The sequence below is a fragment of the Salvelinus fontinalis genome, chromosome 16, assembly GCF_029448725.1.
Source record: "Salvelinus fontinalis isolate EN_2023a chromosome 16, ASM2944872v1, whole genome shotgun sequence".
NCBI classification, from domain to species: Eukaryota; Metazoa; Chordata; class Actinopteri; order Salmoniformes; family Salmonidae; genus Salvelinus; species Salvelinus fontinalis.
Genome location: NC_074680.1, coordinates 36,833,127 through 36,850,150, shown reverse-complemented (window position 1 = coordinate 36,850,150; position 17,024 = coordinate 36,833,127). Strand labels below are relative to the sequence as shown.

Sequence of the window (17,024 nt, the reverse complement as noted above, 5' to 3'; positions counted from 1 at the left end):
ATCGTTCTTCAGAAAAGGCATCATCCCTTGAACTGCTCATCACTCAAGGTTTTATATACACAGTGTACCAAACATTTGGAACACCTTCCTAACAGAGTTGACCTAAATATGACAAGCAGTGCTGAAAGACAGAACAAATTAGCCTGAGTTTCAACCTGTTTGTGCCATGTTGTGACTGACAATAAGCAATGGAGTTGGCAAGAGCACAAACAGGTCTGGGACCAGGCTAAAAGCAAATAGCAGGAAAAGACAAATGAGCATCCAGTGAAATCTTTTAAATGTCCCTATAAATCCTTCAAATTTATTTATGGTTAATTGATGAGCAAAATGAATACACAATGGTAAATGACAGCAATAAAATGTACACACATTAAAACCCCACCTCAGGCATTCACAATTTCTTCACAAATATATATAAAAAAAAGTTTCAAAACAGTATGCTAAATCATGGTATCAGTACATTAAAAACAGTTGAATAGCATAGGCAGGGAGCTGCGAAAGGGACAGGGTTTGAACTGACAAATAACACACTTCAAACTCAAAATGTTTAAATTAAAATGTAAAAATTCTCTCATTCATCTACTTAACTTCTCATTCAACAGTCCTTTCAACTGAAAATCACTCATAATATAATTGTGTTGACCCGATTGTCCTGAGGTTACTAGTAAACTGAAAATGGACATCCTCGCAATGTTTAACAGCTCCTATTTAATGTTCCTTACATTAATTACAACAACTAATGCATTATTTATAAATATGCACTAGGGTCACAGACAAAAGGTTAGGGAGGAAGAAGACAAATAGAAATGGTTGTGTAGTATCAACTTGCACTGGGTCTCAATATGAAATGTTCCTGTGGAAATGGCATCCTCTAATCCTACGTACTGTGTGTCGGGGGTACAACTGGCCTGACTCACCTAATCTCCAACACTGTGATGGTATTTATTGGGGCGTTTTTTCTTTATGGCTGCCTGGTGTACAAAGACATCTTCGTCAATCACACAGAATGACAGGATAGTAATCCACAGGGTCATTTCATAATGAGACCTATTGTGATTAAATACTAAACAACCAAAACCAGTCTTTACAAAGTAAAGAGGGTTACAGAAGGATAAAATGAAACGTGTATTGTGGTCTAGATCACAGGGATCATCTGTAATGTTGAGTGACAGGGTAAAAGAGGCCAGATACAAAAACAAGTTAAATTTGATACAGAAGTTTTCCTTCTCACCAAGGTGACAAAAACAGTGATGGGATAAAGTGCAGTCAGATAATCCTGGTTACTTTGACTGTCAGCCCGGCTGAAGAATGGTGCTTGAGTTAAATGGTGGGCAGCTGCAAAACATTCTTGAATTGGGGAAAAGGTAACAGGAATGACCTTCTTGAAGAAGCACACACAGACAGGATGTAACCTGTGCAGATTCAGATTAATCATCGCCTCTTCAGCACAAAAGTAAATACTCAGAGGGAGGAGGTCAGCCAACAGAATAATCCAAGATGGCCGACCACTCAGGATGCCAGAGGTTGTTTTGCCGCCACTGGCGATGATTCCTGTAAAGGGACAATGGGGAGTATTTGCAATTAATACATCTGGAAAATCAAGCTGAAATTAAAGACAGTAATTCAGAGGGATGTACAAAGAATTCCAATACTGGTGCAGATAAAAAAGGGGACCACTAAAATAGTAGGGCAAAGTGCAAATTGTCTCATTTCATACTGAGATTGATAACTGAATTTAGCCAATCAAACACTTTACATTAAAAAAAATAAAAATAAATCCATAATGGAATGCAATCAAATTGGTCAGTCACAGACCTCTTTTTGATCCTCTGGCACCACAGGGGTGGTGGCTCCATCCTCAGTAGAAGATGTGTCCATTTTCTCCTCCTCTCCTCCCTTGGCCGCTCCCTCCATCCCATGCTCAGCCTCCCATTCCTGCAGCACCTCATCCAGGTTGAAGCGTCGGCGGTAGTTAACAAAGAAGTTCTTCACCTGCACCACTGACTTGTTGCCAATCACGTCCGAGATAGCCTGGAAGTCCCGCCCATATTTTCTGATGGCTGGAAGATGTTACAATGGAGGGAAGAAACATTTTATACAAATATAGATTATGTGCCCCCAGCAAAACAATTTAAGATGGAATTCTTTATACCATGACTTTTCACATGGGCCCCATTTCAGTTGGTTACATTTTCTACCTCCTCCCTTTCTCTAATCTCTACACATCTGTTGCAATTGAAATCAATTACCTTGTACAGCAAGCAGTTGCTCCTCTGTTGTCCAGCGAGTGTTGAACTTCTGGGTCACCTGAGACATGAATGGTCATGTTACCACTGGCACGCAAACATGACATACACCACAGGTCATAATGAGTTAAAAGCAGGAGTTGGAACCAGTTCAGAAAACCAGATATTTTTTTTCTTCTTCTAGGAACAGAATCGGGAACGAAAGTGATCTATACTGTTCCGGACCATAACCGCTTTTTTAAAAGCATGGGAACCAGTTAGTAATGTTCTTTTACGTTCAGAGCATTTGTTTTCAGTCCCACAAAGAATCTGCAACAAAGCAACTACGCAAAGTCCTCACTGTCACTCAAACGTATTTCAGTGTCTGCATGCCACCTGAAAATCTTTGCCAGTGTGTTTGAGCGTATTCAGAAATTAGGGAGAGGTTTTTTACTATAGAATAATGGATTAACTTTTTCAATGCTAGTTAAGGATACTATTTATACTGAACAAAAATATAAAAACGCAACATGTAAAGTGTTGGAAATATGTTTCATGAGCTGAAATAAAAGACCCCAGAAATATTCTATATGCACAAAAGCTTATTTCTTTCAAATTGTGTGAACAAATTTGTTTACATCACTGTTAGTGAGCATTTCTCCTTTGCCAAAATAATCCATCCACCTGACAGCTATGGCATATCAAGAAGCTGATTAAAGCATGATCATTACACAGGTGAATCTTGTGTTGGGGACAATAAAAGGCCACTAAAATGTGCAGATTTGTCACAACACAACAGATGTCTCAAGTTGAAGTGTGCAATTGGCATGCTGACTGCAGAAATGTCCACCAGAGCTGTTGCCAGATAATTAAAATGTTAATTTCTCTACTATAAGCCACCTTTAACGTTGTTTAAGAGAATTTGGCAGTACGTTCAACGGGTCTCACAATCATGTGTAACCACGCCAGCCCAGGACCTCCACATCCAGCTTCTTCACCTGCGGGATAAACTGAGACCAGCCACCCGGATATCTCATGAAACGGTGGGTTTGCACATCTGAAGTATTTCTGCACAAATTGTCAGAAACCATCTCAGGGAAGATCATCTGCGTGCTCCTCATCCTCACCAGGGTCTTGACCTGACTGCAGTTCGGCGTCGTAGCCGACTTCAGTGGGCAAATCTCACCTTCGATGGCCAGACATGCTGGAGAGGTGTGCTCTTCACAGATGAATGCCGGTTTCAACTGTACCGGGCAGGTGGCAGACAGCGTGTATGGCGTTGTGTGGGCGAGCGGTTCGCTGATGTCAACTTTGAGAACAGAGTGCCCTGTGGTGGCGGTAGGGTTATAGTATGGGCAGGCATAATCTACGGACAAACACAATTGCATTTTATCGATGGCAATTTGAATGCTCAGAGATACTGGGAAGAGATTCTGAGGCCCATTGTCGTGCCATTCAGCCACCGCCATCACCTCATGTTTCAGCATGATAACGCACAGCTCCATGTCACAAGAATCTGTACACAATTCCTGGAAGCTGAAAATGTCCCAGTTCTTCCATGGCCTGCATACTCAGACGTGTCATCCATTGAGCATGTTGGCGATGCTCTGGATCGACGTGTACGACAGTATGTTCCAGTTTCCGCCACAATCCAGCAACTTCGCACAGCCATTGAAGAGTGGGACAACATTCCACAGGCCATAATCAACAGCCTAATCAACTCTATGCGAAGGAGATATGTTGTACTGCATGAGGCAAATGGAGGTCACACCAGATACTGACTGGTTTTCTGATCCATGCCCCAGCCTCTTTTTTTTTTAAAGGTATCAGTGACAAACAGATGTTTATCTTTTTTTATTTATTTATTTATTTCACCTTTATTTAACCAGGTAGGCAAATTGAGAACACGTTCTCATTTACAATTGCGACCTGGCCAAGATAAAGCAAAGCAGTTCGACACATACAACAACACAGTTACACATGGAGTAAAACAAACATACAGTCAATAATACAGTGAAAATAAGTCTATATACAATATGAGCAAGTGAGGTGAGATAAGGGAGGTGAAGGCAAACAAAATATATATATAAGTAAATAAAAAATATATAAAAAGGCCATGGTGGCGAAGTAAATACAATATAGCAAGTAAAAAAAATAACACTGGAATGGTTGGTTTGCAGTGGAAGAAGGTGCAAAGTAGAGATAGAAATAATGGGGTGCAAAGGAGCAAAATAAATAAATACAGTAGGTAAAGAGGTAGTTGTTTGGGCTAAATTATAGATGGGCTATGTACAGGTGCAGTAATATATGAGCTGCTCTGACAGCTGGTGCTTAAAGCTAGTGAGGGAGATAAGTGTTTCCAGTTTCAGAGATTTTTGTAGTTCGTTCCAGTCATTGGCAGCAGAGAACTGGAAGGAGAGGCGGCCAAAGGAAGAATTGGTTTTGGGGGTGACCAGAGAGATATACCTGCTGGAGCGCGTGCTACGGGTGGGCGTTGCTAAGGTGACCAGCGAGCTGAGATAAGGGGGGACTTTACCTAGCAGGGTCTTGTAGATGACCTGGAGCCAGTGGGTTTGGCGACGAGTGTGAAGCGAGGGCCAGCCAACGAGAGCGTACAGGTCGCAGTGGTGGGTAGTATATGGGGCTTTGGTGACAAAACGGATGGCACTGTGATAGACTGCATCCAATTTATTGAGTAGGGTTTTGGAGGCTATTTTGTAAATGACATCACCGAAGTCGAGGATTGGTAGGATGGTCAGTTTTACAAGGGTATGTTTGGCAGCATGAGTGAAGGATGCTTTGTTGCGGAATAGGAAGCCGATTCTAGATTTAACTTTGGATTGGAGATGCTTGATGTGAGTCTGGAAGGAGAGTTTACAGTCTAACCAGACACCTAGGTATTTGTAGTTGTCCACATATTCTAAGTCAGAGCCGTCCAGAGTAGTGATGCTGGACAGGCGGGCAGGTGCAGGCAGCGATCGGTTGAAGAGCATGCATTTAGTTTTACTTGTATTTAAGAGCAATTGGAGGCCACGGAAGGAGAGTTGTATGGCATTGAAGCTTGCCTGGAGGGTTGTTAACACAGTGTCAAGAGAAGGGCCAGAAGTATACAGAATAGTGTCGTCTGCGTAGAGGTGGATCAGAGACTCACCAGCAGCAAGAGCGACATCATTGATGTATACAGAGAAGAGAGTCGGTCCAAGAATTGAACCCTGTGGCACCCCCATAGAGACTGCCAGAGGTCCGGACAACAGACCCTCCGATTTGACACACTGAACTCGATCAGAGAAGTAGTTGGTGAACCAGGCGAGGCAATCATTAGAGAAACCAAGGCTGTCGAGTCTGCCGATGAGGATGTGGTGATTGACAGAGTCAAAAGCCTTGGCCAGGTCAATGAATATGGCTGCACAGTACTGTTTCCTATCGATAGCGGTTAAGATATCGTTTATGACCTTGAGCGTGGCTGAGGTGCACCCATGACCAGCTCTGAAACCAGATTGCATAGCGGAGAAGGTATGGTGGGATTCGAGATGGTCGGTAATCTGTTTGTTGACTTGGCTTTCGAAGACCTTAGAAAGGCAGGGTAGGATAGATATAGGTCTGTAGCAGTTTGGGTCTAGAGTGTCTCCCCCTTTGAAGAGGGGGATAACCGCAGCTGCTTTCCAATCTTTGGGAATCTCAGACGACACGAAAGAGAGGTTGAAAAGGCTGGTAATAGGGGTGGCAACAATTTCAGCAGATAGTTTTAGAAAGAAAGGGTCCAGATTATCTAGCCCGGCTGATTTGTAAGGGTCCAGATTTTGCAGCTCTTTCAGAACATCAGCTGACTGTATTTGGGAGAAAGAGAAATGGGGAAGGCTTGGGCGAGTAGCAGAGGGGAGGGCAGTGCTGTTGACCGGGGTAGGGGTAGCCAGGTGGAAAGCATGGCCAGCCGTAGAAAAATGCTTATTGAAATTCTCAATTATAATGGATTTGTCGGTGGTGACAGTATTTCCTATCTTCAGTGCAGTTGGAAGCTGGGAGGAGGTGTTCTTATTCTCCATGGACTTTACAGTGTCCCAGAACTTTTTTGAGTTTGTGTTGCAGGAAGCAAATTTCTGCTTGAAAAAGCTAGCCTTGGCTTTTCTAACTGCCTGTGTATACTGGTTTCTAGCTTCCCTGAAAAGTTGCATATCACGGGGGCTGTTCGATGCTAATGCAGAACGCCATAGGATGTTTTTCTGTTGGTTAAGGGCAGTCAGGTCAGGAGAGAACCAAGGGCTATATCTGTTCCTGGTTCTAAATTTCTTGAATTTTATTCCCAGTCATGTGAAATCCATAGATTAGGGACTAATTTATTTATTTCAATTGACTGACTGACTTCCATGAACTGTAACTCAGTAAAATGTTGGGTTTATTTTTCTTCAGTTCACTACGGTTTATTAACTACAAAATGGTAAGACGTGTTTTTAATTTTAATTCTGGTGCCACTCTGCATTCATAAGCTTGTTAGCTAGCTCTGGTCCAACGTTAAGCCATATCTCGGAAGTTCAAAGACATTCAAGCTTGTTCATAGAAACCGTTCCTCCATAGGTATAATTCTATGGATCTAATTCAGATAATGTATGTCATAACAAGATGCCCAGGGCATCAAGCCAACTTCATCTTTCGCTCTTTCCCTACTCGCAAATTTCAGTCGCTCCATAGCAAGCTGCTCTATCCGCACTGATTAGTGAAAGAATTTCAGAATGGAACGATTGGAAAATCATTTTTGTTCCAACCCCTGGTTACAAGCCACAAGAGTAACATTCATTCTATGGAGAAAGAGACCAAATTAGATGGTCAGAACTCTAGGTAAGCAATAGCTTTACCTCAGGTACTCTGAAGTGGTCCACTCCCACGTCAAGCTTGTCCTTCAGAGCACTGTTATTCTGTTTGATGCTCTGGATCTAGAAAAGGGATAAAACTCATTCAGGAAACATTTCTAGGTTAACTCATCTCTCATCCAGACACGGGTGAATACTGAGGATACTTTAGGTCCTGTTCTTAATTTTCACACAAATCTCCCATTAACATCAAGACATGATTGATGCAAAACTTACTCTCATCAGAGGAGAAGAAAATCCTATCACAGAGAAGATTAATGTATTGATGTCAAGACTAACCTGCCGTTTGATGGCAACCAGCTCCATGTCGATTTGCCTCAGCACACCGACTGCAGCAGGGGTGCTGGTGGACATAGCAGCTACGTCTCCCTGGCTCAGGTGCATTCCTTTAGGAGGCTTCTTTTTAGCACGATGCTGGTTCTTCCCTGGAGGACCCTGGGGTTCTTTCTTCACTTGGGTCAGCTTCTCTGCCATACTAGTATTCGGCTAGGCGTAAAGGAATAGATTAGGGTTAACATGGCCGAAGTATCAAAAGTAGGGAGAATTTAACATGAATTATGTATGTTTCTATTCAAATGGTAATGAAAATATTTAGAAGCTACCCTCTGTACCACTGGTACTGGTTTTATCTCCTGTTTCTCAGGTGCAGCACCCAGCTGAAACAAAAAGTCTACATGTTAGTTGGTTCAATAAAAGAGCATATATTTTGTGTATTAAGTTACAAGAGCCTCTGAACAGACCCACCTCTTTCTTCTCGTCCTTATTTGGTTCGTACACTACATCCCTTGGAGTGTTACCATTGGTCTCCTCAGCCTCATTCTCACTAAAAAGATAAAGCAAAACATTTATACATAGAAAAATGTATTCTTGGTCTGACTTTCCAAGATACAATATGTTATTCTAACCAATTTAAGTTTTTAAAAGGAAGAGAGAATGTGGTTCATGCATTTTAAACAAAAGCACACACTTTTCATACCTCTCTTCTCGTTCCCTCTTCTGCTTGCGTGCGTGGCGATCCATGACACTGGTTTTGCTCCGTGTCTTCTTCCAAGAGTAGTAAAATCTAACCAAGCTGGCAATGGACTTGTCAGGCAACTAGAACAAGAAGACCTTATCAATCAAGGAAAACACATTTTTCTACATTATTTTTTGTTTAGAGACATCACACAATGGGCACCCCAAATTATCATTTAGTGTCTCATGTGCAATGGTCAACTATGTGTTACAATGTTAGTCAATGAAGTATAATGAAGTATTTGGTTTTAAGCAGATTAAAACATTTTCTTTAAGTCTCTCACCATCTGCTGTATACGGTGGAAAGTTTTTCCGTGGAAGCTAAAGCCCTGTTCAAACAGGACCTTGTCCTCCACTGACCACTCATCTGGGAAAGGTGTGAAGTTGGGCAAATCTGCCAGGGACTTCTCAATGTTGTGCTTGTGCCAGAAAAGCATCCCCAGTGCCTGCTCCATGTTGTACCCATGCTTCTCTTTGGTAATTGCAATGTATTCATCCACTGTAAAAAACAAAAATAGTATATAGTGCCTTCAAAAAGTATATACCCCTTGACTTATTCCACAGTGTTTTGTTACAGCCTGAATTCAAAATGGATGACATGCATATATATTTTCTCACCCGCCTACACACAATACCTCATAATGACAAAGTTAAAACTTGTTTTAAACATTGCAAATGTATTGAAAATGAAATATAGAAATCTAATTTAAATAAGTATTCACACCGAGTCAATACTTTGTGGAAGGAGCGATTATACCTGTGAGTCTTTCTGGGTAAGTTTCTAAAAGCTTTCCACACCTGGAATATGCAGCATTAGCACATTATTTATTTTTTGAATTCAAGCTTGCCATAGAGTTTTGACTTAAAATCTACTTGAAAATCTTACTCCGCCATTCAGGAACATTCACTGTCTTCGTGGTAAACAAGTCCATTAAAGATTTGGCCTTGTGTTTCAGGTTACTGTCCTGCTAAAAGGTTAATGCATTTCCTAGTGTCTGATGGAAAGCAGACTGAAGCAGGTTTTCCTCTAGAATTTTGCCTGTGCTTAGTTCCATTTATTTATAGATGTTTTTATTTTGGGGGTTACAAGCATACCCATAAAATGATGCAGCCACAGCTATGCTTGAAAATATGGAGAGTGGTACTCAGTAACGTGTTGTATTGGATTTGCCCCAAACATAACATTTTGTATGTTATTGGAAACAGGATAATGCTTTTTAATTTACAGGCACCCTTCTTTTTACTCTTTCAATTAGGTTAGTATTGTGGAGTATATACAATGTTGTTGATCTATCTTCAGTTTTCTCCTATGTGTTTTAAAGTCACCATTGGCCTCATAGTAAAATCCCTGAGCGTATTCCTTCCTCTCTAGCATCAGTTCAGAAGGATGCCTGTATCTTTGCAATGACTGGGTGTATTGATACAGTACACCATCCAATATGTAATTAATAACTTCACCAAGCTCAAAGGGATATTCAAATGTATTTTTTTTAGCAGATGTTTTACAGGCTCAAATAAAATGAAAAATCTAATTTAAAAAATCGAATGTGTTTGGTGCAAGTGAGAAATACAACAGGTGTAGACTTTACCGTGAAATGCTTACTTTCCCAACAATGCAGAGTTAGAAAGCTCCTGATCAATTGTGCTATTTTGCACATTTTTTTAACTCTGGATTTAAAAACTTTTTGGGGATTGTTTCATGTTTCCACCATAATTTCCTATGACTGAAAAGAGCTTCTGGACATCAGAACAGCTATCACTAACCTCGATTTGGGTGAGGACTTCTACTTCAATGAGTCAGAGGTGGAGAACATATTGATTATACAAGACCCAAATCCTGGACACTCTGAGAAGGAGGCGGTGGTGGCGCTATAGAGGCCGACGTACGGGATACCTGAAGGGACTACGTCTGCGAGTGGATAAACCGCCTACCCTCTGTTCTATTGACAAACATGCAATCCCTGGAGAATAAACTGGACAAGCTCCATCAGAGACTATCCTATCAACATGATCTAAAAAAAACTGTAATAACCTATTTTCCTCAGAGTCATGGCTGAACAAGGATGTGGAAAATATTAATCTAGCAGGACCGACTGGCAGTGTTGGGGATGCTCAGGAGAGGGAGTGTCTCTTTGTAAACAGCTGGTGGGCAACCTCTAATAATAAGGAAGTCTTGAGGTTCTATTCGCCTTAGTTAAAATACCTTATGATAATCTGTAGACTATACCTTTTATCTATATTTTTCCTAGCTGTCTTTTTACCACCACAAACCGATGCTGGCACTAAGACTGCACTCAACAAGCTATATAGGGCCATACACAAACAAGAAAATGCTCACGCAGGTGGCGCTCCTAGTAGCTGGTTAACGCAGGAGAACTGAAATCAGTTTTATCTAAGTTCTACCAGCATGCCACCTGTGCAACTACAGGCAAAACAAATTTGAGTTCACCTTTACTCCACACACAGACATGCACAAAGCTCTCCCTTCACTATCCATTTGGAAAATCTGACCATAACTATCCTCCTGATTGCTGCTTACAAGCAAAAACTAAATACAGAAGTGGTCCAATGAAGCTGATGCTAAGCTACAGGACTGTTTCGCTAGCAGACTGGAATATGTTCCGGGACTCATCCGATAGCATTGTTTACCACATCAGTTACCGGCATCATTAATAAGTGTCGTCCCCACAGGGAATGTATGTACAGTGCATTCGGAAAGTTTAAAATGTATTAAAATGTGTTCCCCTCCCCCCATCAATCTACAAACAATACCCCATAGTGACAAAGCAAAAACAGGTTTAGAAATGTTTGCAAATGTATCAAATAAATTAAATATGACATTTATAATACGTATTCAGAACTTTTGCTGAGTACTTTGTTGAAGCAGCGATTACTGACGAGTCTTCTTGGGTATGAAGCTACAAGCTTAGCACACCTGTATTTGGGGAGTTTCTCCCATTCTTCTCTGCAGATCCTCTCAAGCTCTGTCAGGTTGGATAGGGAGAGTCGCTGCACAGCTATTTTCAGGTCTTTCCAGAGATGTTTGATCGGGATCAAGTCCAGGCTGTGGATGGGCCACTCAAGGACATTCAGAGAGTTGTCCTGAAGCCACTCCTGCATTTTCTTGGCTGTGTGCTTAGGGTTGTTGTCCTGCTGGAAGGTGAACCTTCGCCCTAGTCTGAGGTCCTGAGCACTCTGGAGCAGGTTTTCATCAAGGATCTCTCTGTACTTTGCTCTGCATCCTTCCCTCGATCCTGACAAGTCTCCCAGTCCCTGCCACTGAAAAACATCCCCAAAGCACGATGCTGCCACCACCATGCATCACCGTAGGGATGGTGCCAGGTTTCTTCCAGACATGACGCTTGGCATTCAGGCCAAAGAGTTCAACCTCGTTTCTCATGGTCAGAGTACTTTAGGTGCCCTTTGACAAACTCCAAACGGGCTGTCATGAGCCTTTTACTGAGGAGTGGATTCAGTCTGGCCACTCTACCATAAAGGTCTGATTGGTGGAGTGGTGCAGAGATGGTTGTCCTTCTGGAAGGTTCTCTCATCTCCACAGAGAAACTCTGGAGCTTACAAACTTCTTCCATTTAAGAATGATGGAGGGCACTGTGTTCTTGGGGACCAAAGCTGCAGACATTTTTTGGCACCCATCCCCAGATCTGTCCCTCGACACAATCAAGGCTCAGTGCGCTACGGACAATTCCTTCGACCTCATGGCTTTTTTTTTTTGCGTTGACATGCACTGTCAACTGTGGGACCTTATAAAGACAGGTGTGTGCCTTTCCAAATCATGTACAAACAATTGAATTTACATCAGATGGACTCCAATCAAGTTGTAGAAACATCTCAAGGATGATCAATGGAAACAGGATGCACCTACTCAATTTCAAATCTCATAGCAAAAGGGTCTGTATACTTATATAAATAAAAAGGTATTTGTTTTTTATAACTGCAAACATTTCTAAAAACTTGTTTTTACTTTATCATTATGGGGTAGTGTGTGTAGACTGCTGAGGAATCCATTTAAGAATAAGGCATTAACGTACTGTAACAAAATGTGGAAAAAGTCAATACTTTCCAAAGGCACTGATACATACATAAACTCAGCAAAAAAAAGAAACTTTTTCAGGACCCTGTCTTTCCCAAGATAATTCGTAAAAATCCAAATAACTTCACAGATCTTCATTGTACACTGTTTCCCATGCTTGTTCAATGAACCATAAACAATTAATGAAAATGCACCTGTGAAACTGTCATTAGGACACTAACAGCTTACAGACGGTAGGCAATTAAGGTCACAGTTATTCAAATTTAGGACACTAAAGAGGCCTATCTACTGACAGAAAAACACCAAAAGAAAGATTCCCTGGATCCCTGTTCATCTGCATGAATGTACCTTAGGCATGCTGCAAGGAGGCATGAGGACTGCCGATGTGGCCAGGGCAATAATTTTTAATGTCAATACTTTGAGACGCCTAAGACAGCACTACAGGGAGACAGGACAGACAGCTGATCGTCCTCACAGTGGCAGACCACGTGTGACACCTGCACAGGATCGGTACATCCGAACATTAAAAATCTCATTGCAAAATCATGGGCATTAATATGGAGTTGGTCCCCTCTTCGCAGACTCTACTCTTCTGGGAAGGCTTTCCACTAGATGTTGGAACATTGTTGCCGGATTTGCGTCCATTCAGCCACAAGAGCATTAGTGAGGTCGGGCTATTAGGCCAGGGTCGCAGTCGGCATTCCAATTCATCCCAAGAATGGGGTTAAGGTCAGGGCTCTGTGCAATTCAGTCAAGTTCTTCCACACCAATCCCAACAAACCATTTCTTTATGGTCCTCGGTTTGTGCACAGGGGCATTGTCATGATGAAACAGGAAAGGACCTTCCCACCAAACTGTTGCCACAAAGTTGGAAGCACAGAATTGTCTAGAATGTCATTGTATGCTGTAGCGTTAAGATTTCCCTTCACTGGAACTAAGGGGTCTAGTCCTAACCATGAAATAGAGCCCCAGACCATTATTCCTCCTCCACCAAACTTTACAGTTGGCACTATGCATTGGGGTAGGTAGCATCTGTCAGACTGCCAGCTGGTGAAGCGCGATTCATCAGTCCAGAGAATGCATTTCCACTGCTCCAGAGTCCAATGGTGGTGAGCTTTACACCACTCCAGCCGACGCTTGGCATTGCATTAAGTGATCTTAAGCTTGTGTGCGGCAACCGAGGACAGACGTTCTTTTACGTACTATAGCACTCGGCTGTCCCATTCTGTGTGTGGCCTACCACTTTGCGGCTGAGCAGTTGTTACTCCTAGAAGGTTCCACTTAATAACAGCACTTACAGTTGACCGGGGCATCTCTAGCAGGGCAGAAATTTGAGGAACTGACTTGTTGGAAAGGTGGCATCCTATGACAGTGCCAAGTTAAGTCACTGAGCTATTCAGTAAGGCCATTCTACTGCCAGTGTTTGTCTATGGAGATTGCATGGCTGTGTGCTCAATTTTAAATGCCTGTCAGCAATGGGTGTGGCTGAAAAAGTCAAATCCAAAATGTGGAAAAAGTCAAGGGCACACAGAGAGAGAGAGAGACGGAAAGAGAGACAAAGGACTGGAATAACACTCATCTACCAATTTCTGCTATTATTGTATAGTTAATTCATTAAGTTAATCTTTTGCTTCAGATAAACTTCAGATTTGTAAAATCAACTATTTTACATTTAGTATATAATGAGAAAATGGCTTGAATGTTCCTTACATTTAGCTTCGGCCAGGATCCGGCTGGGGATCCACACCCGCATGCCCAAGTTGTCCCTCTCCTCGGCCACTTTGGCAATCTCTGACATAGGGGAATAATGGGATTAAATGATTAACAGTTATTTCATTACTCTTAAACTACTCTGCCTTTATCTTTAAAAAATAAAAAAAATAAACTGGTGAAATCAGCATCACAAGCCAATCAATTATCTCATGGAGACAATTTAAAACAAATATGGACCATGAGCAGTTAGGACTTACAATCATAAAGTAAAAGCAGCTACACAATCAATTTCATAATGCTCCCTTCTTTGATGGGTAGCAATCACATCTAAACAATATTTCTCTCTCTCAATAAATAATCATGGTTGTTCGCCCAACAATTAGGGCCTGGTGTAAATTAAACATTTTATTTAGCCATGTCATCTCAGACATGTTTTAATTCAGCATCTAAAAATGCTGAAATATATTGGATATATTTTAACATCAGTGATTGAGTTGTGTAGTTAAATCCATTCAAACATTAAACAAAATGTAGCCGTAGACAGGAGTTGGAATGTCAAAAGAATCAAGACTAGCAGTAACAAGCCAGTTTAGTCAAGGTTCGTGGAATAGGTTAGTAAAGGTTCGTGGAATCGACAACCAGGAATTGTTCGAGGCTATCATGTCTGGTAACGTGTTATAGCTTTACGACTGTCTGAACGGTAAAATGACTCACCTGGATCATAGTCTGGCACAAGGGCTTGATACTGAGTCCCAACTCTCATACCACCACTACCTGAACATTAAATAAACACAGGATTAACATTTAGAATCAGTGTACATTTGTATGAAGTAGTTTAGTGTGACCGAGGCTACCACCGTTGTGTTGACCTACCATGCTCATCATCACTGGAGCAGCCCGAACTTCCTTCTTCCCATGAATTGTTGCTATTTCCATTTGTAGAAAAACTTTTGTTTGGATTATTCACTGCATTCCTACCCCTTCTTTTCCCAGACACTTCTGAACCACTCTTTTCCATCATTGCAGGCATTTTTTAAATGGAGAAACAGCAACAAAACTATTTGAATTTCGGCTAGCTAGGTCAGCAGCACCTTGCTAGTTTGCTAGCTAGCGAACAAAGTAACGTTAGCGAGTTGGCTAGCTAAGCTACTGGCTAGCTGGACGAAACTATGATGACCAACTGATTAAACTGGTCAACTACCCAGCTAAAGACTGCGTTATTATAAAATTAGTTCAGATAGCTAGCTTGCTCCAAAAAATATGACGGGTGACCAAATAGCTGTTGTATGGCTCTCTGAATATTAACCAGCCACCCAGAAAGCTAGCTAGCAAAAAATACCCAAGTTAGCGAGGGGTGCTTCACAGCTAGCTTGCTACTACTTGGATAAAAGTTGCGGTTGCAACTAGCAAGCTTGATTTATGAAATACATTAGCATAGCTACGTGGCTTTAACACCAGCATTTGTCGACTATACTCTACAGACTTTGACTAGTTAGCTGGCTACTTTTGTCCATTATAGTCGTTACTAAGAGGTGTCGAGAATCTTGCCAGGTAGGTCGGTTGCTAGTTCACACTCCACGGGGTCTTGATAAAGTGCACGCACGACTGCATCAAATGGAACTCAGAATTTTTCAAGCATTGCCCTGAAGAAAGACCCCTCAAGCTAATGATGAGGACCAATTCTCTACTTACCTGGAAACTAGAGGCTACAATTAATTAATTATTTAATTGGGAATTTATGCAACTAAACTAAATTAGTTCTGCAAATACAGCCAATTTATGGAATTAATAAAAATCCAAGGCTACTTAAAATACTCTCACTGAAAACAGTGAATAAGTTAATCAAATCATATGAATTTCAGTCCTTTTTTTATTTTAAAGGACTGCATTTATTTTCGTTTTTGTTTATATGCCAGGGACCATGCACAAATTATACCTAAACCTATATTAGCTCAGTAACCTCAATCTGTCATGAGCCCCTGGTCCCCATCCTCAGAAGCCCTAAAAAGGAGCAATGTCTTGCATTCACATTGTCACAATCAAGCTAATTCTGGTCTCCTTGAAAAGGGTACTCTAAAATATTATGTGCATGTATTCATAGCAATGTGGCAATGCAGTTGCAAACTATGCCCTCCAAAAATATCTGTCCAGGGAAGTCAAACAATATTTGGGGAGCTCAATAGCCTACTTGAGCTATTAAATGGGGGTCCTCCCATAGATATAGGAAATACTTTCTATAGGCAAATTTTTTACCTGATATTAATTTATATCTTTTTTTTTTTTTACTTCACTGGCCAAATACTTCTGGAAGGCACTGTATCTGTGCAGATACATGAATAAGATACGAAATGTGTTTTGTTTTTTCCTCTGCTCTTATGCTTTTTCCATTGTTATTCCCACACAGATGTGGTGATAACAGATTCTGATGTATTTCATTCTCCGCTTAACATTCATTTAATCAAAAACTCATCCATCATGCTTCTTCTGAACTGTAACGTGGCCTATTTTATACAGTATAGCCCAGCCCCATCTAGCTGCAGAAGTCATGCTCACATCTATACGCTAAATCTAAATATTATCGTCAGTGATCTTCAATTTCTCATTACATAGGCTACACAGATTACCCATGCCATAATGTCATGTTAGTAGGGTTGGGTTTATGACTATGGAACATCACTGTGTCTGTTTGCATCGTCACTGGGACATAGTCACTGGGAAATGAAGATTGCTATTACTCAAAACCATGCTCAAGTAGAATATGGAGAACAGTAGAAGCCCATGCAACTCCACACCAGTATGGGCGGAAGGTAGCCTAGTGGTTACAGCATTGGGCCAGTAACAGAAAGGATGCTATAATAATATATTTTACTACATATTTTAATTAGCTGATTCAGAACCAATTTTACACTGATTTCCCACTTCATAACCCATTTTAAAGTGCATTTACACTTCTGCATGGCTCATAATAAATCATGTCAACAGGTCAGATTTGATCATACCATGATGTATGGACATATTGTAAGCTGTATGTTTGAAAATTAATTTAAATGGGTGATGAGGGTGAAGATGATCATATGCTACTTTGTCAATTCAAGGTTATTTATGACATGTAATTACACGTATTCACCAGACAGATGGCGTGGTGGACTATCGAAA

At 41.2% G+C, this 17,024-nt stretch overlaps 1 protein-coding gene across 2 annotated transcripts; it reads right to left on the bottom strand.

Annotated features, from left to right (window-relative positions):
- Nucleotides 1-272: 272 nt before the first annotated feature.
- Nucleotides 273-15,568, bottom strand: LOC129813097 (REST corepressor 1-like). 2 transcript variants are annotated; one of them, XM_055865278.1, is made up of 12 exons: nt 14,742-15,568; nt 14,583-14,642; nt 13,866-13,946; nt 8,389-8,603; nt 8,058-8,185; nt 7,835-7,913; nt 7,693-7,746; nt 7,370-7,576; nt 7,076-7,153; nt 2,250-2,307; nt 1,816-2,060; nt 273-1,551 (listed from the first exon to the last, which is right to left on the bottom strand). In XM_055865278.1, exons 1-12 carry the CDS (start codon nt 14,896-14,898, stop codon nt 1,510-1,512), a joined length of 1,404 nt encoding a protein of 467 aa, XP_055721253.1. In that variant the 5' UTR covers nt 14,899-15,568; the 3' UTR covers nt 273-1,509. The 2 variants fall into 2 exon arrangements, with proteins under 2 accessions (XP_055721253.1, XP_055721254.1); XM_055865279.1 differs by having other exon boundaries at nt 8,067-8,185; nt 14,742-15,565.
- Between the last annotated feature and the right edge of the window lie 1,456 nt (nt 15,569-17,024).